The sequence below is a fragment of the Idiotropiscis lumnitzeri genome, chromosome 19 (assembly GCF_059441095.1).
Source record: "Idiotropiscis lumnitzeri isolate Australia: NSW breed Sydney's pygmy pipehorse chromosome 19, RoL_Ilum_1.0, whole genome shotgun sequence".
In the NCBI taxonomy this organism is placed as follows: domain Eukaryota; kingdom Metazoa; phylum Chordata; class Actinopteri; order Syngnathiformes; family Syngnathidae; genus Idiotropiscis; species Idiotropiscis lumnitzeri.
In genome coordinates, this window is record NC_142409.1 from 13,531,100 (window position 1) to 13,556,420 (window position 25,321).

General features: G+C 47.2%; 4 protein-coding genes across 12 annotated transcripts; 2 read left to right on the plus strand and 2 right to left on the minus strand.

Annotated features, from left to right (window-relative positions):
* The first annotated feature begins 622 nt into the window (after positions 1-622).
* Positions 623-19,173, plus strand: LOC148318697 (TNFAIP3-interacting protein 3-like). 4 transcript variants are annotated; one of them, XR_015839960.1, is made up of 13 exons: positions 623-688; positions 1,142-1,198; positions 1,405-1,470; positions 1,700-1,789; positions 2,305-2,421; positions 2,509-2,586; positions 2,667-2,792; positions 2,903-3,074; positions 14,618-14,709; positions 14,808-15,877; positions 16,057-16,152; positions 17,915-19,018; positions 19,096-19,173. XR_015839960.1 is itself a non-coding variant. In XM_088283485.1 (8 exons), the coding sequence occupies exons 1-8, from the start codon at positions 686-688 to the stop codon at positions 2,996-2,998; spliced, it is 633 nt and encodes a 210-aa protein (XP_088139611.1). In that variant the 5' UTR covers positions 623-685; the 3' UTR covers positions 2,999-3,234. The 4 variants fall into 4 exon arrangements, 1 of the variants encoding a protein (XP_088139611.1); XR_015839958.1 differs by lacking the exon at positions 19,096-19,173 and having other exon boundaries at positions 14,618-14,713; positions 17,915-18,979; XR_015839959.1 differs by lacking the exon at positions 19,096-19,173 and having other exon boundaries at positions 2,903-3,037; positions 17,915-18,979.
* LOC148318698 (F-box/LRR-repeat protein 7) lies at positions 3,672-13,870 on the minus strand. 2 transcript variants are annotated; one of them, XM_088283483.1, is made up of 4 exons: positions 13,532-13,870; positions 9,610-9,699; positions 5,557-6,162; positions 3,672-5,377 (listed from the first exon to the last, which is right to left on the minus strand). In XM_088283483.1, exons 1-4 carry the CDS (start codon positions 13,566-13,568, stop codon positions 4,653-4,655), a joined length of 1,458 nt encoding a protein of 485 aa, XP_088139609.1. In that variant the 5' UTR covers positions 13,569-13,870; the 3' UTR covers positions 3,672-4,652. The 2 variants fall into 2 exon arrangements, with proteins under 2 accessions (XP_088139609.1, XP_088139610.1); XM_088283484.1 differs by lacking the exon at positions 9,610-9,699.
* On the minus strand, positions 14,882-19,004 carry med1l (mediator complex subunit 1-like). Of its 4 annotated transcripts, XM_088283482.1 has the most exons (17): positions 18,724-19,003; positions 18,577-18,662; positions 17,911-17,986; positions 17,789-17,843; positions 17,403-17,470; positions 17,344-17,360; positions 17,228-17,261; positions 17,067-17,121; positions 16,917-16,991; positions 16,770-16,846; positions 16,529-16,703; positions 16,250-16,374; positions 16,052-16,164; positions 15,667-15,856; positions 15,512-15,607; positions 15,337-15,439; positions 14,882-15,148 (listed from the first exon to the last, which is right to left on the minus strand). In XM_088283482.1, the coding sequence occupies exons 2-17, from the start codon at positions 18,658-18,660 to the stop codon at positions 14,953-14,955; spliced, it is 1,539 nt and encodes a 512-aa protein (XP_088139608.1). In that variant the 5' UTR covers positions 18,661-18,662; positions 18,724-19,003; the 3' UTR covers positions 14,882-14,952. The 4 variants fall into 4 exon arrangements, with proteins under 4 accessions (XP_088139608.1, XP_088139605.1, XP_088139607.1 ...); XM_088283479.1 differs by having other exon boundaries at positions 15,512-15,601; positions 17,344-17,470; positions 18,724-19,004; XM_088283481.1 differs by having other exon boundaries at positions 17,088-17,121; positions 17,344-17,470.
* Positions 19,152-24,570, plus strand: ralaa (RAS like proto-oncogene Aa). Of its 2 annotated transcripts, none has more exons than XM_088283486.1 (5): positions 19,152-19,319; positions 20,771-20,969; positions 21,057-21,265; positions 21,333-21,507; positions 21,609-24,570. In XM_088283486.1, the coding sequence occupies exons 2-5, from the start codon at positions 20,856-20,858 to the stop codon at positions 21,729-21,731; spliced, it is 621 nt and encodes a 206-aa protein (XP_088139612.1). In that variant the 5' UTR covers positions 19,152-19,319; positions 20,771-20,855; the 3' UTR covers positions 21,732-24,570. The 2 variants fall into 2 exon arrangements, with proteins under 2 accessions (XP_088139612.1, XP_088139613.1); XM_088283487.1 differs by lacking the exon at positions 19,152-19,319 and adding an exon at positions 19,331-19,477.
* Positions 24,571-25,321: the final 751 nt, after the last annotated feature.

Here is a 25,321-nt window from a genome sequence, read left to right on the forward strand (position 1 = left end):
GCATCGATGTTCATTGCATGTACGTAATTACAAACAACTTTTACATGAATATATGCAGCTGCCGGGACCTTCTCTGCAACTTCTTCTTCTTGCTTTAAATACGTCGCGTCGTTCCCTAAGTGCAGCCTGGCATGCGATGGCAAAAGGCGATACGTCACCATTCTGAATTGGGACATCCTGTCAAAGCCGTCAAAATGGAGAGCAAGCGCTAAATGGACACATGTTCTTTTCTTGTTCCTCTTGTTGGCAGTCAGCCGCTGCGTGTTTCCTCCTCTAGATCCTCCCCGGCCGGCTTCCTGGAACGAGCGAGGCTCGCTGACTCACACGGCGCCTCGCAACAAAAGATTGTGAAAAGTAACCAGCTCATGTGTGATTTTCCCAAAGTGAAAGAGCACAAGGTGTTCTCGAGTGGGGGGGGCTCGGTTCTTTACATGACAAGGAAAGTAACACCTTCTTTCAGTAGCCAGTAAAAACCCCTTGGAGTCGCTTTTTCTTTCTTTCTTTTTTTTCTGCAGCGTCGAGTTTCTTTCTCAGTCATGATTGGCGCCCTCAAAGTGACGTTTATTACCGACTCTTTGTACTTTCTTCCACTAAGTGGGTCAGGAGGGGGGGGGGGGTCGTCATCATCAAAAGGCAAAAGGCAAAAGGCGTCTCTGCACTGTGAGCCGCACGTGAGCAACTGCACATGGTGAGCTTTTTCCTTCGATTGATTTCCCAACCGTCCATGATATATTTATTTGTGGAAAAAAAAACATTTTAAAATCATTCATTAAGTCACATTTTTTTCCTCAATTTTTTTTTCAAGAATGTTGAAATAACATTAATAAATGAATGTGTTAAAATTGTTCTTTTTCAATTTTCATCTTGATAGAATGAAATGTGAAATTTCAAATTTGATTTATTTTTAAGAAATGTTCTCAACAACAAGTATTGTATTTATTTAGTACGTTTCCAAACAGAACCTTTTTGTGATGTCATCCAATAACTTTTTTGACTGGAATGTATCTCAAAGAGAAATCCCAAGGACATGAAAAGAAGAAGTCCAAAACGGGACGTGATTTCATCACATCCCGTAAAGCTTCACGTTTCAACGCTTCCGTTCGTCTATATATTGTCCTCATGAATCCTTTTTCTGCTTTAGAGCCGCGACGCCAGCATGCAAGCGCAGATTTTCGTTCTGGAGCGGCAACGGCAAGAGGTGAGGAAGAAAGATCAAGTGAAGCAGCATGTGGCTCAGTCAGAACGCACGCTTATTCTCCAGCTTCCAACCAAGGAAAATAGTTTGCGATGTCATTTTAATTTATTCATGTTAGCTGTTATTAATTATGAAAACATTCTACTCATTTAAATGTTTCTTTTGTCAACTTTTTGGTTTTTGGTCACCTTGCTTCCTTTTTGCCTCAGCTGCTGACCATCAATGCGAAATGGGCGAAGGAGTACAAGACCATGGTGGCGTTCTACCAACACAAGGTAAATACAAATTACAGTATTAAAACGTTCAGCTGTCCAAAATATTGACTACATTTTTTTTTTATGAAATCCATTAGAATACATTAAATCACATTCTTTTTTTTTGGGGGGGGGGGGGGGGGGTCACCATTTCTCCTTGATTTTCAGACATGAACGAGGTGCTTTGATGATGTTTGGGCATTTAAAAAAAAAATCTTTATCGACATTTTAACATGTTAATTTTTGACAGCTTTTGAGTCTCCAGACGTCACAACGAGACCACAGCGACGTTAAAAAAGAGACACGCCAAACGAGTACGTCCAAGACAATAAAAGCTCAGGTAAATGCAGGAATAAACTCCAAATATTTCTTTCAATGTATTTTTCTATTTATTTACAATTTCAAGGCTTTACGGCACGGCAAATAAAATAAAAAAATCACTATTTTATCCCAGATTATTTGCATTATCACATGATTTTGCGGTGATTAATTTTTCAAATTCTTTACCAGCAGTCAAGGACAGAGAAGCACTTGTGATCTTGAAATTGCTTTTTTGAACCAACGGTAACAAATTAAACACACGCTGACGTGGCTAAGGTATCGCAATCACCCAACTCTTCATTCTCATTCGCTGACTTCCATGATGTGCCTTATGAAGGCATGCACTCATTTAACATCACAGACGCTACAGTGTAGAACGTGAGGATGGCGACCTCAAGTGGATAAATAAAATAGTAGCTGCAAACTCACATGCATATATTTTTGGGATTCTATGCATGAAGCTTTGAAAAATTTAGGATTACCCAATTACGATTCAGCAATATCAAATGAAAAATATTTTTCACCTCATTCCAGCCTGTAAACTCAGAACTACTCAAAGCAGCAACGGAAGCGGAAGAACTGCGGGCACAGAACGGCGTTCTGACGAGAAAGGGGCAGCATCAACAAAAGGAGATCAGTCGGCTCAATAAAGTGAGGCCAAGGGTTATTGAAAAAAACGTTTTCTTTGCCTTTGTCTAATAACTTCGTGAATTGCGGCTGCTTTGCTTGCCCCAAAAGGCGCTGGAGGAGCGACTACATCCGGTTCAGACCTGCGATGAAAGCCGCGGACCTCCAGAGGACCTGTGGAAACATCAGGTTCGCTTTCGTCAGCACCCTCCTGCACAAACGTGAGCTCGTGTGTGTGCGTGCCTTCACATGTGTGTGTCCTTGTCCAGGCGGAGGTGTTCAAGGAAGACTTCCTGAAGGAACGAGGGGACCGGGAGAAGCTCCAGCACAAAAACAGCGAGCTGCAGAAGGAGCTGAGCAAAGCCCAAGACGAGCTGCACTTTCTTAAATCACAGGTATACAAATGTGTTCAACATGAGCAATAAAGTGTCGCCATGGCAACAAGGTGTCCTAGTGAAGGCTCCGCAATAGAACGAACGCGAATTCGCTCACTTCGCTTGTTTAGGCCACTTGGACCCGCTTCCTACATCCCGTGGTGGGCTGCACTTGCAAGCCGGCTGAGCAGCGCAACGCCCGCGTCCAAAAGAGACTTCACCCATGAGGGAAGAAGTCCAGGCGTCTTGCTGGAGTCCTGAGAAAGGTGCTGGGAATCACAATTGGCCACAATCACTTTCTTGGTAAGATAGGCAGGCAGCGGGGCATTGTTGGGAAATCTCTGTCGCCCTCTAGAGGCGTTAAGTGTGAATTGCGTGTTCCCTTCAAATGTAGCACTGACTTTAATATGCACGTGTTGCCGATTTCAAAAAATACAAAGTACGTTTTTGGTTAGCTCGAACGAAATAAATGTATTTTCCTTCTACCTCACTACAAATCTTGTACAATTGCGTACTCCTCTCGCATTCTCTCTGACGCCCCCCCACCAAAAGAAAACTGGCAAATATTTTAAAGTGGCGTAATCGGTCCTCTGAGATTAAAAAAATAGATAAAAACAAATCAATAGGGCATCCAGAATTCATCTCTGGACCAGCCGATATGCATGAAGTCCAAGAAAGAAGCAGTCAGAACCATGAACCTGGACTTGGTGTCGAATCCATTTCACAAGTGAGGACAGCCAGGAAAATAAGGCGAAATGCGCATTCATCATGACATGCTGTTCCGAGATTATGAACCGTCGGAAAGTTCCACAATATTCTCTTCAAACTCCCACTAGAAATGCCAATAAAGGCGGTGGAAGTGTCATCGTAATGTTTTTTTACAGACAAAGTCAAAGGTCGTGATAGGCATTGGTGGACTTTATTGGCACAATTAGAGCAGCAAAGTGTTTGTGTGCTTCAATGTGAGAGTCCTTTAATTGTGTGATGATTGTCACAAGATTGTGTTAAGTGTATTGTGCGGTTTGAGCGCTTTTTGTTGCATTAGAAATCGTCCCGTTGCGTACGGAAGGATGCTCACACCAAAACCGAATTTACATTTACAAAAGTGTCCTATAGCGAGCTGCTGCAAAAGTGTTGACGCTTTTTTTGTACACGGTGGCCCTAAAGATGAGAGACAAAGTGGCCATCATATTGTTTTCCAAAAAAGTGCATATGGGGAGCGGAGCGTCAATAAAACAATTTGTAGCCAGTTCAAATCACTGAGATCAGGAATCCCGGCATAAGCATTTCTAGCTAAAGGTGAATGTAAAATATTGAATTTCACTCCATTTAATTTGTCCAGACTTGAAGGACACCCGAACCGAGCGCAAGACATGACTACATTTCAAAATGTGATTGCGGTGACCACAAAATAAGTCAAATGTGCACACAAAAAGTTGCCTTTAGCATCATTCCCATGAACAACTTTAGGTAAGCAGATTGTGGGACGGTTTTTATACCGTGGCGCCTTGTTTTTTTTTTTTAGTCTTGAGATGTGTTGGAGATGCAAGTGCGCTTCAGACACGTCACCACTAGATGGCGGCAGCAAACTTGAAAAACATCCGGCCAACATCACATTGGCTTCCTTGATGGAAAAGTTCTCTACTTCATGTCACGTGATGATGATGGGCGGCTGTTTCATCATTTTGGCAAAACTTGATCCTAAATATGTCACTTTTTGTGAGCTGGGCGCGGTCCTTTGCTGCCAACATGGAGCGCTTGTATGTCAAAGCAGAAAATCGCGGCAAAGTCACTTGTATCTCTCTTTTGTACAGATAAATATGTGAAATACATTCGGCGAGGCTCCGTTCAGGCACGTCTGCGCGTGGGGCCGAGCGTTTGTCAATAGAATGCGGGGTTGGTGTGCTCGATGACGCATTTGCGGCAGTGACGTCGCACGAAGCGCAGCGCCTCGGGCGACACTTGGCATTCCTGCACGTTGAGCAGCTGCAGCTGGCAGCAGTTGGCGGCCAGCGCCTGCAGGCCGCGCCCCGTCACGCTCTCGCACGCCCGCAGGCTGACGCGGCGCAGACCCCCGCAGTGCAGCGCCAGCTGCTCCAGCCCAGCGTCCGACACCAGCGGGCACTTGCCCACGTCCAGGGACTTGAGTTTGGGGCAGCTGCGCGCCAGGTGCCCCAGGCCGTGGTCCGTCAGCCCCTCGCAACCGCGGGCGTTCAGGTAGCGCAGCTTGGGGCAGTAGCGCGCCACGTAGCGCACGCCCACGTCGGTGATGCGCGCGCAGTGGGCCACGCTCAGGTAGCGCAGGCAGCCCTCCAGACGGGCCACCTCGCGCAGGCCAAAGTCGCCCACCAGCCGGCAGTCGCTCACGCTGAGCTCGCGGATGGACGGGCAGTGCAGGGCCAGGTGGCGCAGCGCCTCGTCGCTCAGCCGCGTGCAGCGCCGCAGGTACAGGTGCGTCAGGCGGGGGCAGTGCGTGGCGATGATGCGGAGGCCCTCGTCCTCCAGGCAGAAGCAGTCGCTCATGTCCAGGTAGCGGACGGAGATCCGCTGGACGCGCGGCGGCGACGCCTCCGGAGTCAGGCCGATGCACGTCACCTTGGAGCAGCCTGCAGGGGGCGGCAACGAGGCCGTGCTCAAGCGGGACTTTTCACACGCGTCAAAGTGCCCACAGCTGTCGCGGCTTGACGCATTTAGATCAATGGATGTGTGCCAGCGCAGGACCTGTTACCTAGCGCCAGACGTTTTAAGTGTACCGAATGAGTTGCCAGATGCCCATGGGCCCTACCTGAGAGGTCCAGGTGCTCCAAGTTGGGGCATCGCGACACCACCTCCAACACGGCCTCGTTGGAGATGTTGTAGCAGCCGGCCACCTCCAGGCGGCGCAGTTCGGGGCAGCGCTGGGCCAGCACGTGCAGCCCGCGGTCGGTGAGCCGCTTGCAGCCGCTCGCCACCACCGTCTCTAGGGTGAGGCACACGTTGGGCGTGTCCTGGCACAGCCGCTGGGTCAGCACACGCACGGCGCGGTCGGCGTGCAGCGGCTCGCCGGCGAGCCGCACCACGCGCCACAGCCGCGGGTCCCACGCCAGGTTGTACCAGCGGCGGCACACGCCGGCGCAGCGGCACAGCTGGTTCGTGGGAAGGTGCGAGAAGATCCGCAGCAGGACGCCGTCGGGCAAGATGTCGACGGGCGAGTGGCCCCTGGGGGCGCGGGCGCGGGCCCGGCCGCCCGGCTGAGGGTGGACCACGGCCACCGTCTCGGAGGCGGCGGCCGACGAGGACGACGACGTGGAGTCGGTGTCATGGCCGTTGCTGGACAGCGCCGGAGAAGACAGAGATGACGACTTGAGACCGGGACTGGGCGTGCTCAGCGTCCTGGTGCTGGAGTCCAAACCTGAAGCGGCAAGACAACAAAAAGCAATCAAACCTTGCGGGGACGCCACGCGACAAGCGCAGGCGGATTCCGCGCTTGGCTGCCGAACGGCGACCATGATTGTGAGGCCTCAGCGATGCGACCCCGCCGCCCGTCAGCCGGGTTGTACGACGCGCGTCAACGTCCGTCTGACGAACGGACGCCACGCCGGCCCTAATGTGGATTTGCGTGTCGGTATTGTCAGCGGGACGGCGACGTCCTTCTTGCCCGATCGCTATTCCGGACCCCGACTCCATCTCGGCGTCTGATGACATCCGCAGACTTTTGTGGAACGAGTCACCTGATTGGAGGCTACCTTTGAAAAGATCTCTGCCGAGAGCTCAAATCTCACACCCGAATGGAAGCAAAGTGCGCGACACGTTTTCCTGGAAAATGGGCAAATCAGAAACGTGCTCGGTTTGCACGGCCGCGCTTTTTTTTGTCTCCGTAGCGACTCGCGATGAAGAACATGCGACGTGACCGAGAGGACGTTGACTTCATTGGTGAACAAACTAAGTGGAATGCGCGCGCGGCCGCCGTCGCCATGCAGAAACGGCGTGTTTACGCACATGCCGGACCGCTCAACGTGCCGCAGGAAATCGGAGGAGAACGACTCAAACATCTGGTCTTTACCTTGGACGCCGGAATGAAAAAGGCCGCTGGCGCGCACGCTCGGGTTGCAGTCATTTGCCACTCATAGCCAAATCGGATCCGCAGCCGCGCGTGGCAGCCGGATCCATTCGGAAGAGTCTCTTCGTTCGAATTGTCAGAATGAAATGAGGAACTCGGGCTCTTTTCAAAAAGTAGTCATAAAATGGAAGCGTTCAAAGAACGAGAGGGTTGGATGGGATTATTTGTGGTGCGAGAAAAAAGGAAGGAAGGAAGCTAAATTGGCAGAAGCGGCCGCAGACTTTAGCAGAGATGGAGACAAGTGCACGAGCAGCCTCGCAGTGCGACTGCAAACTCAAGCCGCGGGGATTCTTTTCAGGCCTGTCAAGTCGACGGAGCGCCTTGCGAGACCTCCGCCGGCTGGGAACGTGTCGGTCTGCTTCTTGAAAAAACATTTTCACGTCAGACAGATTCTGTAAAGACGCGTTGAAAACACACAAGAAAAGATCACGGCCTGCCTGGGATTTGAATACGAGGAAGTGGACGTTAGCGAGCAGTGTGGCGGCCGTGCTATCGGGCGACGCGTCGCTCCAGGAAGCGCTGAGGTCAGCGCACGAGTCGGAGGACAATCGGCGGCGCTGAATGCTGCCGCTTGCGCAGGAAGCAGACGGCTCCGGCTCTGCGTCGCGCAACTCCCACTTCAACCGGACCGCAACAATTCTCACACTTGTTCAACCGTCAACCAACCAAGCTCGGACCTGAAGACGCGTCAAACCGAGAACCCGAAAGCAAAGTTTTTTTTGGATATTCACGACCGCAAGTAAATAAAAACGCCTCTTGTCCGGACGACATGTTGACCTGGATCTTTGAATAAGTCCTTTTTCCTCTCTCTTCGAGTGTGTGTGTGTGTGTGTGTGTGTGATGTCACCACCCGTGTCCTCACACAAAGATAATGCTCGCGCTGTATTTGCTCGGCGAGACAGACGAATGGCACCAAAAACATGACCTCCTCGGCCGGGTTAATGACACGCTAGCACTTTGCTCGCGGCACCACTGCGCCTAATTACAACCCCGCGGCGGTTCTGGTGGGGCTGTAAAAAGATTGGCTATATTTTCAACTCGTAAACATTTGGGAGCCCTGTTTGGGGAAATGTGTGTCAAGCTAATTACAAGACGGAGCTTCGGTCGTGTCGTCAAGCCGGGGGTGTCGATCAATGGCGGCCACGACCAGGACCAACGTCTTCTAGTTGCTCCTGAACACGGCCGTGTCATTTGAGGGAAGGGAAGGGGGGGCGGTGGGTCCGAAGCATCGCAGCCAAAACAACACCGATGCTCTTCGGGCCAAATCTTCAAAGAGGTCAGCGAGAATTGCAGATTTTGCCAGCTCCCGTCAGCCGACTAGAAAAAATGGGACTACAAAACAAGATGGCCGCCACTTCCGCAGCAAGACTTTGTGCTGCTCCTTCTCCTTCACGAAAACAACTTTTTTTTTTTTTTTGTTTTTCCGCGCGCTCTGCTCTGACTTCTCACATGGAAGCAAAGGACAGCTGATGGCAGAAAATCTTGGGGGAAAAAAACTTTGGCTTTCATTTCCTCTCTGCGTTCTGTGGACAGCAACTTTCCAAGAATGTTTTCGGAGCTCATTCTGGGAATGACGGGCATTATTTTGCGGCTTGAAATTGAGAGACCGGAGTCGACGGCACGATTCCTTCTAATCTTTCATTGGGAACCCAAATTCTAATTTACGACACGTCCACGACCAAAATTCGTAAAGCGGTCGAGTGGAAGTCATTGTGAGCGTATAAGAGCCAAGAAGAGTGTGAAGACGGCAGCGAAAGGGCCCAGACGGCTTCCGGATTAGTTTGGAGGACCACCAGACTGGGTGGGCGACAACTGTGTCATGTGCACGTGTGTGCGTCTACGCGTGGAACACTACGTGGATGTTGTGAACAAGGAGTGGCGGTCGGGAGGCGCAGCGAGGGGGGGGGGGGGTTGCTGGACTGCGGCAGTGGTGGTTGCAGACCTTGTCATTACTGCCACTTAGCGTGGAGAACAAAATAACACTTTCAGTCAGAACTCAGGAGGGGAACGGTGCTCCTGAATCTTTCGCTAAATGTTGATGGAGCGGAAAAAGTACGGTGAGACCCCCGGTTATCGTTTACGTTCAAGACCAACCTGGAGCTCCTGCGGGCAACCGATGTGCTCCTCTGGGACCGTCCAGTGCCCGCGGGTGGCCTCTAATTCAACCACACGGAATGTGGGGGAGATGCTAAAATCACGCTTATCCTTTTGAGGAAAACAATTTTACAAAAACAAAAGAAATTCAAATGTAAGACCTCACCATTTTCTTGACAACCGAGTGATTTTGATGAGGTCACCAAGACAAATTCAACGGCAACCATGACGTCGTCTGGAAATGAAATCAGGATGCGATCGACCCTCTCATTAAGTACGATGACTAAAATATATAAATATATTTGATTTGTATCTGACTACTGGATTATTGTAGAACAGTTTGCTAATCAGATTCATATGGACCCATGGAGTCCGCGAATGGCCCCCGCGCTGTCGGTTGGACACCCGTGTCATCACTCAAGCTAAGGTGCATATTTTTGGAATGTGGGGGGAAGCCGGAGTGGAATGTCCTCTCAAATTGCCGAGAGTTTGCGTCAGGATCGCAGGAACAGGTTCCTCTCCGAAAATAGGCAGCGCCAAATGTGGGTGAGGAGGGAAGACGGCCGGTGGGAGGAGACAAAGAAGAAGAAGACGAGGGGGGGGGGGGTGGTGGGGTCTCGCTTTAACGAGCACCAGATGCTTTACCTTCGCTGGGAGTCGCATTCTTGGGAGCTTTGGTGGGCGTGTGTTCGGTGCTGGAACTTATGTCGGACGAGATGCTGGAGCTCCCTTTGCCTGCAGAGGACAGTGACAGCTTGAGCATGACAAACTTTTTTTTTTCCGGTGCCGTCATGTTTTTGCGCTTTTGTCACGCCGCCTTGGCTTTCCCCGCGCGCCACTTTGATACTCGGAAGCGGAAACAAACCGTTGAATGCCTTTGAGCCATCGTCACCAGCAATAAAAATGTTTTTGAAAAAAAAAAAAAAATGATGAGCTCGCACACGCTTCTCCGCGGCCAAAAGCAAGCGCGTCATATCACGGCTTTTGGAATTGATAGCTCGCAGCTCATGATGGAGGAAAGGAACCAAGTACAACTTTGTCCCCGCAGAGTCAACATTTGTGTAAAAGTGGACACCATACTAACTACTGTGAATTGCTGAAACTATATTGGAATATCCACGCCTGTGAAAAAAATGCCCATCCCGAGTCTGCCGACGACTTTGCATCAGACAAGCAAGAAGAAGCGCAGCTCAAAGGATTCCAAAACAATTTACGTTGACAGTTTTTTTTCTTTTTTTTCACTTTGTAAGGGGCGAATATTTTTTGAACACGATTATCCGTGTTTTGAGCTAAGCTTTAGTCGGAGCTCTTCAAACGCACGGACGACAAGACTTGTCCGTCACGGTGACGGCAGACTGCCCGTCCGTCTGTGTGTCGGCTTTTTCATTCCTCCGGCGGGATGATAAATGCGCCCCGTGGCTTTCCCGACACGGAGTACGCTCCTCTCAGCCGGCACGACAGGCCCGAGACGTCGGTACCGCGACCGGACCGAAGCGCGGCGACGCTACCGAGAGGCGTCGTTTGGTATGCAAATTTGGTCTTAAGGCCTTTTGATTGGCGGACAGAAAATGATCACTTGCGTGTTTTTGGGCTTTTTGTCACGCCCAGTTGAAGTTGCCTGGAAAAGCGACACGTGAATTTATGCGTCCATTTTCTCCGATTTTGGATCAAAGTCGTTTGGTTTGATGGTGAAAACAAAACAAAAAAGGTGTTGACATGAACTGCTTCTCGCGCTGACATCGCTAAGCAACAAACATCTGCTGCACTCGAGTCCAGCTGTGACTCAGATAGGCACGGCCGTCTTTTTTTTGTCACATGCAGGCAGAAATGAATTTTCGCCCAGTCTGACTTTTGTCCGCCCTGCAGCGAGGAGCTCTGCCGGGAGCTTGTGGCTTTGCGGGTTCGTGACAGAGCGATTGTTGTGCGTGTGAGCGTCCTTCGTGGAAGGAGGAGGAGGAGGCTGGCTTGAGAAGTTGCAGTGTCTCACCAAAAGTCACATTTTGAAAAAATATTGTCCAAATTGCAGTTTTGTTTTGTTTTTTTATCCTCAGCGAGCTTTCGCGAATGTGCAGCGACCACCGTGAAAAGTTATTGCACAAAATTGAACGCACCCGCAGACCAACATGGACTAAATGGGCCCATTTTGGAGCGTTTCATTTTGGGGTCGAGTCACTTTGGTTGCCAGCAGCTTCGACTTTAATGGCTGCGTGTTGAGGCACTTTGAAGTTGTGCGAGTCGTGCAAGGACTACTTTTCGCGGTTGCAAAGTGCGCTGGCTAAAAATTAAATGTGAGGTGCGTACTCACTTTTGTGAGATGTTGTACGCGTTCCGCAGCGGTCGAATGAGAGCAGAGCCTCTTACGAGGATGATTAATTGTCGAGTCGCGCTTGAAAACGGATGTGGACAGGAGCCCTCAAAGTGTTACGATGACGGCGAGGACGCGTTGCTTCCTCAGCGCCGATCGCTCCGGGCCGCGCCGTCGATGTCACGCGCACAGTGAGCGGCATGACACAAAAATACAAGAAAAACTCCACGCTCATTTCCGTTAGCCCGTCTATGGCGTTTGGCGGGATCAATTAGCATTAAGCTAGCAGACGTCTTTTTGTGTCAGTTGTCCAGCCCACTCCAACAACTTGCCTCTCCGTTTTGAAGTGGAAAGCGAATGGCGACATCGGTGCTGACGGCCGTCCTTTTGCTGCCGCTTTGGTACGGCGGCCAAACTGAGAGCGGCGGACGGCTTTCCACTTGTTGACGTGCGCTTTGATGGATTGCCCTCCGTGGCTTTTCGGATTTCAAACTCCCGACAAAAGCATTGCGTGGCGCAACTTAACTTGTCCGAGTCCCGTTCCTCGGGAATACTGAGTGGCGGCGCTGTTATTTTAAACATCACAACTTTCAATCTTTTTCTCCGCCGGTATTGACTTAGGACGGGATCACGCCGGAATGTTATTTATCCAAACATTTTGGCTGGGCGGACCGAAATAACGCAGCCCGAGATTTTGGGGGAGTGAGTCCATGTTGGAAGATTAGGTCTAAGGTGAAGGTGAGGTTGACATTTCAACTTGGGAGATTGTATCGCTTTTGCGGAATGGCAGTCTGGGATTGGAGTAATCACAACATCCACGCTTCAAAAAAAACAAAGAGTTTCAAGTGGCTCCCCAGATTTGGGCTGCATTCCATTTCGGTGAAGCACTTTCCCTCTGTTTATCAGCAAGATGGAGAAAGTTCTCTCGGGTCAGCACAAGTAGAACGAAACCGTGTCGTCACCAGCCGCAAGAACTGGTCCACAATGCAAGAAAAAGTCTTTTCGAGATGACGCGAGTCCAAAAGATATTTGATTTTGAAAGTCACGTGCGTGGACGTTTAAATGAGTCAAGTAAATTTGTTTAGTTTGGGGAACCATTGTGATGACAAATAGACGCCTCCAGATGGCGACGTGGCGTCGCTTTGGATTTGAGATCAGCACAGCTTTTGAGCCGAAGACCAAGATTAGGGGGGAAACTTGTACATTATCGATATGATCGAAATGTGTTCAAAATGATGCAAGTCTGTGAATGGCCGACGTTGAACTTGAGCCATGCGGTGAGTCAGTGTCGCTCGTGGGATGTTTCTAAGTTGTGTAGCTTTAAATGAATCATTTTGCCCTCCGGGACCCTTCCCAACTCTTGTTTTTGTTGTTTCTTTTAGTTTGAGGTGTCACAAAAGCAACAAAATATGTGACAAAACGCTTGAAGCAAGCAGGCTGTGCTTCTAATTTCGACAACTGCGTGAGAGTTTCTTCATGTCGTCAAAGTGAGGTTATACAATAGCCGTCCATTTCTTTACCACGAGAAAGTGAGAACACTCACTAAGAAATCTGATCCAAAGTGCGTTTTTGTACGATTCTGCCAATCCTGCACATGCGCAAAATCTTTTGGAGACCCGACCTCTGCATTCGGTGATGAATTTTTCGCTTCCTCTGGTGGTTTTTCTGCATGTGGCGTTCAAAAGAGAGCAGCAAGCAAAGAAATGTCAGGAATTGTCTTTTATCAAGCGTCGCTCGCGCACTTTGAACCCGCCTCTGCCGTGTTAAAGGAGCAGTTGTTTGAATTACTGACCCTCGCTAATTTCTGTTAGCCCGTCTAAGGCATTTTTTCATGATTCGGTTAGCTGTGCCAACCTTGCACGTAAGCATGCACGTTCCATGATATTTCACACTGGTTATTTATTCTTTTCTTTTCTGCATATGTATCCTTAAATATGGATCATGCAGGTCCTTTCAACTTTTCCACCCTTGTCACTTGACTTTTACTGCTCAGTGTCGATTGTAGCTTGCATTCTTTACATTTACTTTGTGCAAATTTTGGGGGGCAGAGTTTAGTTTGTTCTGTTTTTTTGTTTTGCACGTAGAAAAACGTAAATGCACAAAGGTGTTCTTTAAGTGCCTTAAACGCGCCCCCCTTTTTGCCTTCAGACCGACTCGCCCCCTTCAAAAGGATGAGAGAGATCCAAACGTGTATTTGAGTCATTTCAGGCGCGCACCAACAAAGTATTCTTCAAGTCATTGTCGCAACTTGGGAGCACTCACCCTCGCTTCCATACAGTTTTCCGTTGTTGGCACCCATTTGAGAGGACACATAGTCGAGCACCAAAAACTCGAGCGCAGATTCCAAAAGTCCAAATAGTTAATCCAGATGTGGACGCGAGAAGGACGCCTCGCGGCCCGGCCTTCAGCCTCTTCTTCTTCTTCTTCTTGTCCTTCTTCTTCCTCCAGCGGTGCTCGGCGCGTCTACATCCTCCCTCCCTCCTCCTGTCCCCTCTCGTTCCCTTTTTCTGCGCATGCGCACAACAACTTTCGAATAGAACAGTGGGAGAGGGGAAAAAAGTTCTGGAGGTGTCCTAAATGGCAAGCAGCTGTTGTCGTCTGGCTGCCTCGGTAATAACATGCAGGACGTCGTGCACGCGCACGAAGCTTGACTCCGCGGCGTACACGAGCCTCGCGTCTTTTGAATTTAAAGGGACCGCAGCAAGTCTGCAAACAATGGGCGAACATCGTAATTGAGACTGTGGCGAGAGAGTGCTCATTTGAATACAAAAATGCGGCTATAAAAAGGTTTTTTTTCGGGGGTGAGTCAAACGTGACTTGAGTGGTGAAATCCTGCAGATGGCGCTGTAGTGCGAGGGGAGAGAAGCCCAAACATTTTTCGTAAAGTTGTTGAAAGAGGCATCAATAAGCTAAAAATTCTAAATATGAATTGCAAGACATTTGACCATGATGTCACAAGGATTCCACGTGGGAAAAAAACTCAGATTGCACCTCCAGTAAACTTTACAAGTCATTTGAACCTGTTGGCCACCGAGAAAAACGCCTAAAAGACTTGAATATGCGTTTTAGAATGATTGAGTTTAGCTTGCAGAATAGTCACGTTTTCTTCAATGATTCAAAGTCATACAAATGTTTTTATTGTAGACTTCCTTATTTCAGGTGGGTCCGAAACATTAAATGGGCCTTCGCTGCATGGTTGGTGCCGCCTCAGATTCTTTCACATAAGCACGCCACTGCCATTTGCTGGATTCTCACACCAACATTGAGGGGGGGGGGGGGGGGGGGGGGGGGTCAGTGAATGCTTTTAGCGCACGTTTTGGAATGTTTCTATTAATAGGCTCTGCACAGGTCATTGGATACTTCCGCCGAGCAGCAGTTGTCTGGTGGTGACGTACGAAATCCACGCAGGCCAGGCACAATACCAAGCGCAATTTTCATTGGTGGGTGAGTAGCAGGGACAGCAGCATTGAGATTATTGTTGCAAAGCATTTTTTTTTATTTTAATCTTTGTGCTTTTGTCTTGTATGGTTTACTGTAGATGACCAACACCGCCCACCTAACCAGATTTTCACTGGTCAAGTACAAAGACTGACTCTTAATTGTTACACCAAATAATTAAGACGTCCGTTTATTGAAAATTCAAAATATATGTCCTCGAGATGGAGTCAAAGTAGAGCAGTCAGTCAGTGCGGCACGACACCCGCGGGGTTGTCGGGACTCTCGTTGGCAGACAACTGCGTCGGGCTTTTCTCCGGTGCACTTTGGGAGGCGGGTGAGGCGTCTTCCACGGGTGCGCACTCGGGAGTCGTGGGTTCCTTTTCGGAGGCGAGTTTCATCTTCTCGCACAACGCTTGGAGGGTCAGAGGGATGGACATGCACCTACAACAAATATTCTACTCTCATTCAAGCAGATTAGCCACAAATCTAAATATTTGCTTCTCTATGTTGAAGTAAAATGAGGAGCATCATTTAGTTAACGTTTATGCTGGCGTTGGAAAAAACAAAACGCGTTTTATTGAGATATCCAGCATTTCTGTCCTGCGGCGTGCAAAACAAAAGCAGACAACCTTTTCATGATATCGGTGATGTACTCATCCAGGGAGGAATCGACAATCCCCACGCCATATAATCTGCACGTAATCCGGTGAGAATCTGGAATGCTCACCAGCACTGTCGACGGAATTCATTCAAGTTAACAAAATATTGAGCAGTTTAGATTTTTGTGGTGTTAAAAGAGCTCACAAATGGCAAGGGAGTCTTTGAGTGGCCGTTGGAACGTCACCGAGAAGTCGGTGTCAGCCTCAGATCGTACCTCAAAATGTTGATTGCAATCTGAAACTTAAACCACAAGCTACGTCATGACCTCTCCCGAGGAGATTTTCCGCAACCCTGCCTACCTGGCGCTTGCGACATGCAGCTTCCCAGTAAGGCGTTGATGGCGCATTGATGCCGCAGCACCTCCACCAGGCGTGGCACGTGCGCGGCGTGGGTGAAGGGAACGCCATCCGTCACGGTGCCCGCGCGAGAGGCCGCTTCCCACGCCTCTCCGGGGAACACATACGTGTGCGTGACATCACCGGGAAGAGCCTGGACAAAGACGCATGGACAGTGAGTGCAACCGCATTTATCACCGGGGATATTATTGAGCCAATCCAAAGTGCTGAAGGTGGCTTGCTCTCTTTGATGATAAAAATGTTAATAGTTGAACAAAAATGCCGTGATTTTGTGGAAACATAAGGCTTGCATCATGACAAATTAAAATCTTTCGTCTACTGTACATACCACAGTGAAAGAAATATCAAGCTCATCCTCCAGACTGCAGTGACTTCTTGAAACTCCAGCCAGAAGATTGTGAAATCGCGCCCACTGCTGGTTCATGTCAGGTACTGCAACTTCTGGGAAAAAAATAAATAAAAGAATTCAGATAAGATAAGTAGGCCACAACGACATGTGGAAACAGTTTTATAAAGTTGTACCAACGTGTAATCTGGTTGATCTTGTCAACAAAACTCCTCAGCATGGGTACGGTCGGCTTTAGACGGAGCACAAAGCAGGCGGGAAACGTCTCGTGCGACACTTCGCTCGTTGGGGATAAAACAGGAAAACTGATGGGAAGCGCTTAATTACTCCTGTGATAGCGATAGAGTACTTAAAAAAAATAAAAGTTCTTTAATAGGCTGGCAAACACGGACACCTTTTCATGCTCTTTATACATCAATCCAAGATAAGTATGGAATGTGGAATTGAATCTGATTTTACCCTTCGGGGTCCAGTTGTAGCGGCAACGGGACGACTGAGGCCATCTGAAGTGTGTGTGTCACGTGACTAGCGTGCACAGCCACCTGGGCCGCCTGCTTGTCAGTTAAAGTCCCGCCGACGCGTCCGTTCGCGTCGCCAGTTGGTGGGGCGTAGAACTGGATGGTCGGAAGGCAATCTGAAAGAACGTCAATCATATTTTGACCAAAAAGACAATTTCCTTCTCTAATTCGCCATCGTTTACCTTCTTTTTCAGATAATAGAAAGCCAAACAAGGTGTCGTTAAGATCGTCCAACTGATGGCGGCTGTTGTTTGCCAGCCTAGAAGCAGATTTAAAAATCTTCCCAAATGTACAATTTAGTTGCATGTCAACGGCTTGATTCCACTTACCCGGGCAAATGCGAAATCGCTTGCATGTCTTTCCCGAGGTGTTGTAAAGCCGTGAATAGTTTGAATTTCATATCGCTGAGAGGAAAAAGGCGGTTAACGGAAAAATGCCAACTCTACATTCAAGTATAAAGGAAAAAAAAACTATTGCACTTCTCTCCAGGGATGTCATACTGGCTCGCGAGGTCTTTGAGTTTGGCGGAGAATTCTGCAAAGTTTTTGGAGCTGTTGTGGGTCAACAAAGCAGCAGATAACCGCCTCAAGTCACTTTATTAGGTACACCGGTTTAAGAGATCAACGTTGGGTCGGTCAACCTTCCCTGAGCAGCTGCAGGAAGACGTCGCTGCTCTGCAAGACATTTGTCAGATTACAGTCCAATCAATGATGCAAAATTTCAAAAATAATAAGTTCAAAAATTGCTGCCACGCACAAAGGGGGCGCCTCCGTGCGGCGCCAACTTGACATCGTCCACGGCGCCGCACGGCAGTAGCGCCACCTCCACGTAGAACAGGTCAGCGGTCAGGTAGCACGTGGCCTCCGCGAAGTGGAAGCCCATCCTGCAAGTCACATTTGAAGCGAGAACAAAATCCAGTGGGCAAATTCTTAATCAAGCTGCTTTTGTGTTCAGGAAAACCAACGTGCTCTGTTAGCATAGCAACTGTTAGCATTTCAGCAACAGTCGTTCTAAACCGGACAAGACTTTCCATTTTGTCGAAGGAGAACTAAAGTGAAGATGCCAAAACTTTGTTCTATTTCAAATGCGCACATCTTATCGTCTCGTGTTTTGATCGACGTTGCCACGTCATGTATTCTTGAGTCAAACGCAGCTTGAAGGTGACAGCAGGCACATTCCAAAATATTTCCCGTGTTATTACCCTTGTCGTTTTGCCACCAGCTCCAAACGTGATCTCATGTCATCGATGGACGCCACTAAAACGCACACAATCGCAACATCAGCTGCGTTTCGCCAACACACTTCATTTCTCTTTTTGTTTACCCAGAAACACCTCCTGGAGAGTTTCCAGCGCACCAACAAGCAAGTGGCAGGGTTTGGACTCATCTCTGGGTTTGTCCTATGGCGAGATAAAGAGCAAGTGTGTGTGCGACAACACACAAAACAAGCGGCACAATGGAGCACTTGTGTGACAAAGGCATCCTTGTGTAAACACACGCCCGCCACACACGAATATTGACAGTGGGATGGGCTTTACGTGCACCTGTTTCGTCATTTCAATGTTCAGGATAATCCAGGAAGGCCTTCCGCAAACTGTTAACATTTTTAAATTATTTGTAAGCGGTCTAGAGCAACCCTTGATCAGTTAATTGATGAACCCGGCTGTCCAATTACTTGAGGATCTCGAGTCGATGTGATACAGCTGCTCCACCGACGACTAACCCAACTCTTCAGAGACTTAGAAGTAGTTATTTGCAAAGATATTTTAGATTTAATGTATAAAGTTGCATGCAGCAAAACATGATAATTGAGTCGTTTGAGTTTGCAACCGGCCGGGGGAGCGTGTGACCCCATCCATTCCACAACAATGACCCGAATGTGTTTGACGCATGACGTCACGGTCTGTTCGCATCATAAACATTCAACAAGCCTGCCGTGCAAGTTGACACGCTGTCCAGGCGTCAATTCCCAGCTCTCAAAATGACTTACCATGCATTTCCCAACCAGCTGCAAAGTCTCATTCCAAGTCTTGGTTGCATACTTGGTGTGCAACTGTGATAAGATGGAGCTCATCACTGTGGAAATGAATCATTTTTGGTTTGACTTGTCTATAAAAGCACGCTTTCTCACAATTACCTGCACTGTGAAGTTTTTTTTTTCTTTCTTGGGCTCCCTGGTCCCTCCTGCTCAAACGTGCAAGCCTCTTATAGACATGAGCCAATTAAGATGATTTTTAAGAAGTTTTTATAAACAGATATAGATATTAACGCACTTTGGAACTACTAATACTGCCAGGCGAAAAACGTTAGAATATACGATCATTTCAATTGCAAATTAGTGAACTGTTCTTGGGAGACGGGGCGGAGGCTCACGAAGTCGAGTGTCGCCGAGTGTTGCCGAGTGTTGCCGAATGTAGACGAAGTGTCGGAAGGCAGGGCGGAGGCTCATGAAGCCGAGTGAGAGCCGAGTGTTGCCGAGTGTTGCCGAATGTAGACGAAGTGTCGGAAGGCAGGGCGGAGGCTCATGAAGCCGAGTGAGAGCCGAGTAAAGCCGAGTCCAGTCGAGCCCAGCCCAGCCCAGCTCAGCTCGCTGTCCGTCTATCACATCACCGCTGCTAACAGCTCGAGCTAGCTTGGGGAACTAGCCATGAGCTAACGAGCAGCGTTACCTCTTTTTTTTTCCTTTTTCACACGGCAACTCAAAAACTTCCCCCGAAGCTTTCGACAACCCTGGTAGGTGTTGTTTCATCTGTCACGAAGTGCTTTGCTGCTTAGCATCGTTCATTTGTTATTAGCTGCGGCTTAGCCTGCTGCTGAATTGGCCGAGTGGCCGCCGACGTCCGTACCGGGCGGCCAGGGAGGATCCCAGCGAACATCTGTTGCTGTGTATGGTGTGTTCTCCTCGGCTTTTGGCCGTATTAACAATCGGGTTCTTTCTTTTCTTTTCTTTTTTTTTTAATTTATGTATTTTAATAGCCATCAACTCACTGGTCAGGCTGAGGGTCATTTCAGTCGCTACGTCGACTACGTGCATCAAACAAGCTAGCTAGTTTTCTGAAATTTTTAATTTAATTTTGTTACTTTTTTTTATCTGCGACTGTTGACTCGTCACCTGCTAAGTTGCTAATAGAATTGCTAAAACATAACATTACAATTTTTGATGAGCTGCTCATTTCGTATCGAACGCATCTGACGATCTAAATAATATTCTAATGACACACTTGCCACGATCATAATTGGAGGAAAAACTTGACTATCTCGTTACCCCACTGCATTACGTCACATTTTGGGGTTCTTGGCCACGTTTAATTCAATTTGTTTTTTTCAAGGCATTAAAAACCACACAAGTGCGTAAATGTTTACTAACAATGTTCAAAATCAAGTTTCAGTGGGATCTTGCGGCTTTAGTGTAACTTACCAAGTATAGTCATGGTGGTTATGTGAAATAGTTGATGAGAAAAACAAGCTTAATATACAATATCCCTGTTAATGTATTTTTTTATGTATTTTTTACTGCAGCAGAGTGATTGAGTGGTTTGCACAGCTGCCTCACAATTCTGAAGTTCAGAGCTTGAATCCCAGCTCCGGTCTTCTTGTATGGAGTTTGAATGTTCTCCCTGTCCTTGTGTGTGTGTGTGTGGGGGGGGGGGGGTGCGTGTATATGTGTATGTGTGTGTTTTTTGTCCACCCGGGCTTCCTCACACACTCCAAAAACAAATGTTGGCTTCATTGGGGACTCTGAATTGTCCTAAGGTGTGAATGTGAGTGGAAACAGTTGTTTATGTGTTCTGCCAGTGCTTTGCAGCTGCCCGGATATGTGCAATCGAAATTGGGTGCATCGAGTTATTTAAAAAAAAAAACCCAACCCATTTAACGTAAAATGTTGATTCCATGACCTAATGGCTTTTGCAGGTTTATCCTGGCTTGTGTGTGTGCGAACACAAGCAAACTCCTCAAACCTTTCTGTCGACTGTCATGGGGCGTGGCTGGCTATAAAACAACTGTTAAAAGGCCTTCTCACTTTTGTTGGTTTTCTACTACACAAAAGTATCCTCACAACTTTTATTTACAATTATTATGACATTAAAGTTGTTCTAGGACATAATCCATCCAAGACGCGTCAGGCATTCAAGGACGAAAAGATGAAAACCTGATTATGCTGCTCTTCATTTTGTTTGTTTCAGGGATTTAAAGCCTCGCTCCTGCAGCTGGCGTTGTTGGTCTTCCTTTCGCAAGCCTCCCCGAGTGAATCCCTCGCTACACCGAGTCATGGCAGCTGCAAAACCCAAAGGGCAGAATTCTTTAGCCCTCCACAAAGTGATTATGGTGGGCAGCGGCGGGGTGGGGAAGTCGGCCCTCACCCTTCAGTTCATGTATGACGAGGTAAGTGCGTGTGTCGGATTCACGTGGATGTTGAACACATTCCCCACGTCGAGCGTATGCCGCCGTTCCCTTTGGCTCATGTCGTAGTTTGTGGAAGACTACGAGCCCACCAAAGCGGACAGCTACAGGAAGAAGGTGGTGCTGGACGGCGAGGAGGTGCAGATCGACATCCTCGACACGGCCGGCCAGGAGGACTACGCGGCCATCCGCGACAACTACTTCCGCAGCGGCGAGGGCTTCCTCTGCGTTTTCTCCATCACGGAGCTGGAGTCTTTTGCGGCCACAGTGGACTTTAGGTATGCCGGAACTCAAGAAAATGCCACCGATTGTGAAAATGAACAACCTTCTTCCTCCGCTTGGCAGAGAGCAAATCTTGCGAGTGAAGGAGGACGAGAACGTTCCCTTCCTGCTGGTGGGCAACAAGTCGGACCTGGACGACCGGCGGCAGGTGAACGCGGACGACGCTAAGGCCCGTGCCGAGCAGTGGGGGGTCTGCTACGTGGAGACCTCGGCCAAGACCCGAGCCAATGTAGACAAGGTGCCATGAGTGTTTCTTTTTTTTTTTCCTCTCTCTCTCTCTCTCTCTCTCTTTCTGTCTATTGACGAACAGGAGAAAGTGACCTTTTTTCCCCCCCCCAGGTGTTCTTTGATTTGATGAGGGAGATCCGGGCGAGGAAGATGGAGGACAGCAAAGAGAAGAACGGCAAGAAGAAAAGCAAAAGTTTGGCCAAGAGAATCAGAGAGAGGTGTTGTATTTTATAGTGGCCAAACAGCAACGTCAAAAAAAAACAAAAGCCAGAGAGCTGCTTGTGTACATAATATGCATTTCTCAGACTTTTTATTTCATCCCCGCACCGTTCTCAACTCTTGACCCTGCGTCAGCGGAGACGTGAGGCGACACTTCATATGCTCAATAACTTTCTGATGTGCTCACACTCCAAATTATCGACATCTTCAAGGCGAAAGAGGCTTTGGCGGGGTACACACAATGTTCGGCTTTAGAACCAAAATGTGAGAGACCACGCGTGATGAGGACATATTAAGCAAGTGTGTGCGTGATGCTTCTTAAGTGGGTGGCAAAATGGAATAAAGAGAGATCTCATTAAAACTTATTGAAATACACGTTGAAAAAGTATTTCTTAGTGCCTGTTAAAACCGACATCACTGAGCAAAGTTCTCCAAATAAGATGCAAAGGGTGCCTGCCTGCTGTTTGTCGTTAACACATCAAACAAATGAAAGGCCACTAGATTAATGCTAAAAAAAAAAGAAAAACAACTATCTTAACGCAAAATGCCATGGATGGGCGAAGGACAATTAGCTTCGCTGCTCATTCTAAGCCTCGGAAACGAGTGCTAGTTTAACTCCCCGAGCGCAACAACACAACATGCAAACACAGCCTCCAGTTAGGTTCCGAGACATCTTGACCTGCATTTCTTGGTGCACACCTCAGAAAGCTCAAAGTTGGCCTGGTTGTTGCTATGTGTGTACCCCGCTCAAGCTGAAAACAAAGTCACGACGGCAACTTGGAAATAATCCCGAAAAATGGGAACGTTATTGGCAGAGTCGGTAAAGTCCAGCCAGGAAAATGGGAAGCAGGATATTTTTTTTATTTTTTTTTTTTTGTGCGGGGCGGACCACCACTTTCGACACTATTACCACGCAGTTATCTTTTGATGATTTCTTTCTCTTCATTGACGACCTGCTCATAAAAACGAATGTTTCTGTTTTCCTTCGCCTGACTCCTCTCAAAGGCACAAATATTTTGCATCTCCTGGCACATTTCAATCGATTTTTTTTTTTCTCCCACCTCATGCGTAATGATTGTCGTTAACTTTGTTTTTAATTCTTATTCTCGTAACGTATTCTTTTGTTTTTGGGATCACGTCATCTTTGGTGCTCCCACAGGCCAGTCGAGTTGCACTTTGCTGGTTGGCATCACAAAGGATTGCGTCCGTGCCAATTTGACCAATCTGACTTTCTTTTTTATTATTTATTTATTTATTTTAATCACTATCTTGCGTATCCTTCTCTTTACTTCATTTGTTTCTTAATCGAGCGGACCCGGAATACACAGATAGCGCACCTGAAAACATTTCCAACTCTTAAAAACAAAGAACGCCACTGGCAAATTAAAGCCTCGAATGCGCCCAAGACGTATCGAATGAACATTTGCACAATTTGATGTCCCGTATTGAATCAACAAGTTGAAATGAGAGTTGCTCTCAGACACCAAAGACAAACTACTGGCTTGTATTTGCAAAAGTGTTCACGTTTTCAGTTGAAGTGAATCTGGAGTGGGGAAAAAAAGCGTCTGGAGACGAGCTTTTGTGTACAGTGCACGCCGCTGCCTACCTGATGTCCGTGTTGAATGTGGGCCGTCCCGAGTATGGCGCTGCTCATCGTTTGCATTTACGCCGCTGACGTTATTCTTGCGTTTCACTCCAATACAAAATGGGCGGGGCTAGCTGGCTGACATTTTCAGAATGAAACCAAAATGACAACTTTCCAACTGAAACTGCTTTTTGCATGACTTGCTAGTGTCTACAAGGTGCTCAATTGGGGAATTTATTTTTTACCTTCATGACAGTTTTGGCGTCCTTTTAAGCCTGCTTAATCCCTCACGTTTGGGGAGTAGTGTACTTAGTACAAACATCACGTTTAGAAACCGTAAAATTGCCGCTTCTTTCCCTTCTTTTGCTAATTGCTAACTGAGCCACAGCCCCGATTATGTTTGACCATTTTCTCCAATAAACAAAACGGATGGCCACTACTGGAGACTATGCAACAACAAGGTGAAGAAAAGTCGGTGCAACTGCAAAGCATGGAACCACGTTTTCCTTTTCAATTTATGTTTAAAAACAAAACACTTTTTTTATTGCACTCAAGTCACCAAAAAATGCAAACGAATGCCCGTGGTATGTATTTATTGAAAAGCACACAGCGGTGGGAGTGTTTGAAGCTTTTGTGTTGAGGTGGAGCCAATAATTTTGTCGGTGTACAAGAACGAAAGAAAGAGAGAGAGAGGATTTTTTTTTTTTAAGGGCTAACCTCCAGCACACAACACCCCCGCCCCCCCTTTGAAAGAGACATGTCGCCTTTTTCAGAGTCAGGACTGAATAGTGAACCTCCTCCCTCGTCCGTGTGCTCTCATTGCTAAAACTACTAAAAAAAAAAAAGACCACCGTAGTGCTTGCTGTCATTGGCTTAACAGTTAAATTGTTGTTAGGGGATAAAAAAAAAAAAAGAAGTAAATGAAAACGCAAACGCAAATTTCCGCCATGAGCCTGTGAGTTTATTTATATTCCATCTTAAGAGAGTGGTGGGAAAGCCAATTCAAAGAAATTGTTTTGCCTTTTTCTATTAATGGTATATCTAAAAAAATGAAAACTCTATAGTATATGTCTGTTTTGGTGGATGGTGGGGATGTTTGCCATGATTGAAATGCTACCTTCATGTTTACTTTTTCTTTTTGAAACATAACCACTAATGTAGCCTATAACTGTCTGTTGGTGTGCAAGAGGTGACGCTTACATTTCAATTTGTGTGTGAGTGTACGTGTGTGTGTTGTTTGAAAATGGAAAATAAAGGTGATATGACTAACGTTGGCGTGTTTCTATTGTGTCAAATATGTTAAACGAAACATTCAATTGACCCTCAGGAAGAGGGAATATGTTGTACATCTTTTATTGGTGGTAGAAAGTAACAAAGTACAAATTATTACTTTCTTGACCACTTTTTACTCCCTACATTTGAAAATAGTAATCTTTTCAATTTTATTAGTTACCAACGTTAGCACAACACATTATTTGGAGAGCATAAAAGTCAAGATGGTGCTATCTAATTCTGAACGTATACGACATGTAACACGATTTCCTGGTGACAGCCTCCACCCTGTCCAAATTTTGTATTTATTTTTTTTACCTGGTGACCTTTCGCATGCAATATCAGGACCAAGGGCCTTGTCAGAATTTTCTTTTTGACATAATTATAAACACAACCGATAATGACATTGAGAAGCAAAAGAGAAAAAAGGAATACCAAAATCTTAAAATGTACACTGACAACACATTAACAGAAGACCTTACAAACATTTGAAAGTAAAGAAATTAAAGTAGGTTTCTAAAAAAAAGACCTTTACATAAAGATTCCAATAGCGTATGCGTGCACATGAGATTAAAATGGTAGATGACAAAAAATGAAACCCTATCAAATATTTGAATACATGTAGGAAGTTACTTTTGCCACCTCTTGCGTAATACCTACATGAAAAAAATAATAATATTAATGTCGAATTACTTACACTTCTATTAATGTTGGCTAAAATCCTGGACGTTGCACTTGTTTATTAAAC

What these genes read in the sequence shown, in the direction of transcription:
- LOC148318697 (XM_088283485.1), top strand. An exon ending in TGGAGCGGCAACGGCAAGAG is followed by an intron (nt 1,199 to 1,404) that starts GTGAGGAAGAAA and finishes TTTTTGCCTCAG; the next exon opens with CTGCTGACCATCAATGCGAA. An exon ending in AGATCAGTCGGCTCAATAAA is followed by an intron (nt 2,422 to 2,508) that starts GTGAGGCCAAGG and finishes TTGCCCCAAAAG; the next exon opens with GCGCTGGAGGAGCGACTACA.
- LOC148318698 (XM_088283483.1), bottom strand. Translation starts at nt 13,568, where the DNA reads ATGGGTGCCAACAACGGAAAACTGTATGGAAGCGAGG. An exon ending in AAAACTGTATGGAAGCGAGG is followed by an intron (nt 9,700 to 13,531) that starts GTGAGTGCTCCC and finishes TGTCCTCTGCAG; the next exon opens with GCAAAGGGAGCTCCAGCATC. An exon ending in GAATGCGACTCCCAGCGAAG is followed by an intron (nt 6,163 to 9,609) that starts GTAAAGCATCTG and finishes TTGCCGCTTCAG; the next exon opens with GTTTGGACTCCAGCACCAGG.
- med1l (XM_088283478.1), bottom strand. Translation starts at nt 18,660, where the DNA reads ATGAGCTCCATCTTATCACAGTTGCACACCAAGTATGCAACCAAGACT. An exon ending in CCTGCAGCTGCTCAGGGAAG is followed by an intron (nt 17,122 to 17,227) that starts GTTGACCGACCC and finishes AAAACTTTGCAG; the next exon opens with AATTCTCCGCCAAACTCAAA. An exon ending in CTACAACTGGACCCCGAAGG is followed by an intron (nt 16,375 to 16,528) that starts GTAAAATCAGAT and finishes GCTTCCCATCAG; the next exon opens with TTTTCCTGTTTTATCCCCAA.
- ralaa (XM_088283486.1), top strand. Translation starts at nt 20,856, where the DNA reads ATGGCAGCTGCAAAACCCAAAGGGCAGAATTCTTTAGCCCTCCACAAA. An exon ending in GCGGCCACAGTGGACTTTAG is followed by an intron (nt 21,266 to 21,332) that starts GTATGCCGGAAC and finishes TCCGCTTGGCAG; the next exon opens with AGAGCAAATCTTGCGAGTGA. An exon ending in CCCGAGCCAATGTAGACAAG is followed by an intron (nt 21,508 to 21,608) that starts GTGCCATGAGTG and finishes TCCCCCCCCCAG; the next exon opens with GTGTTCTTTGATTTGATGAG.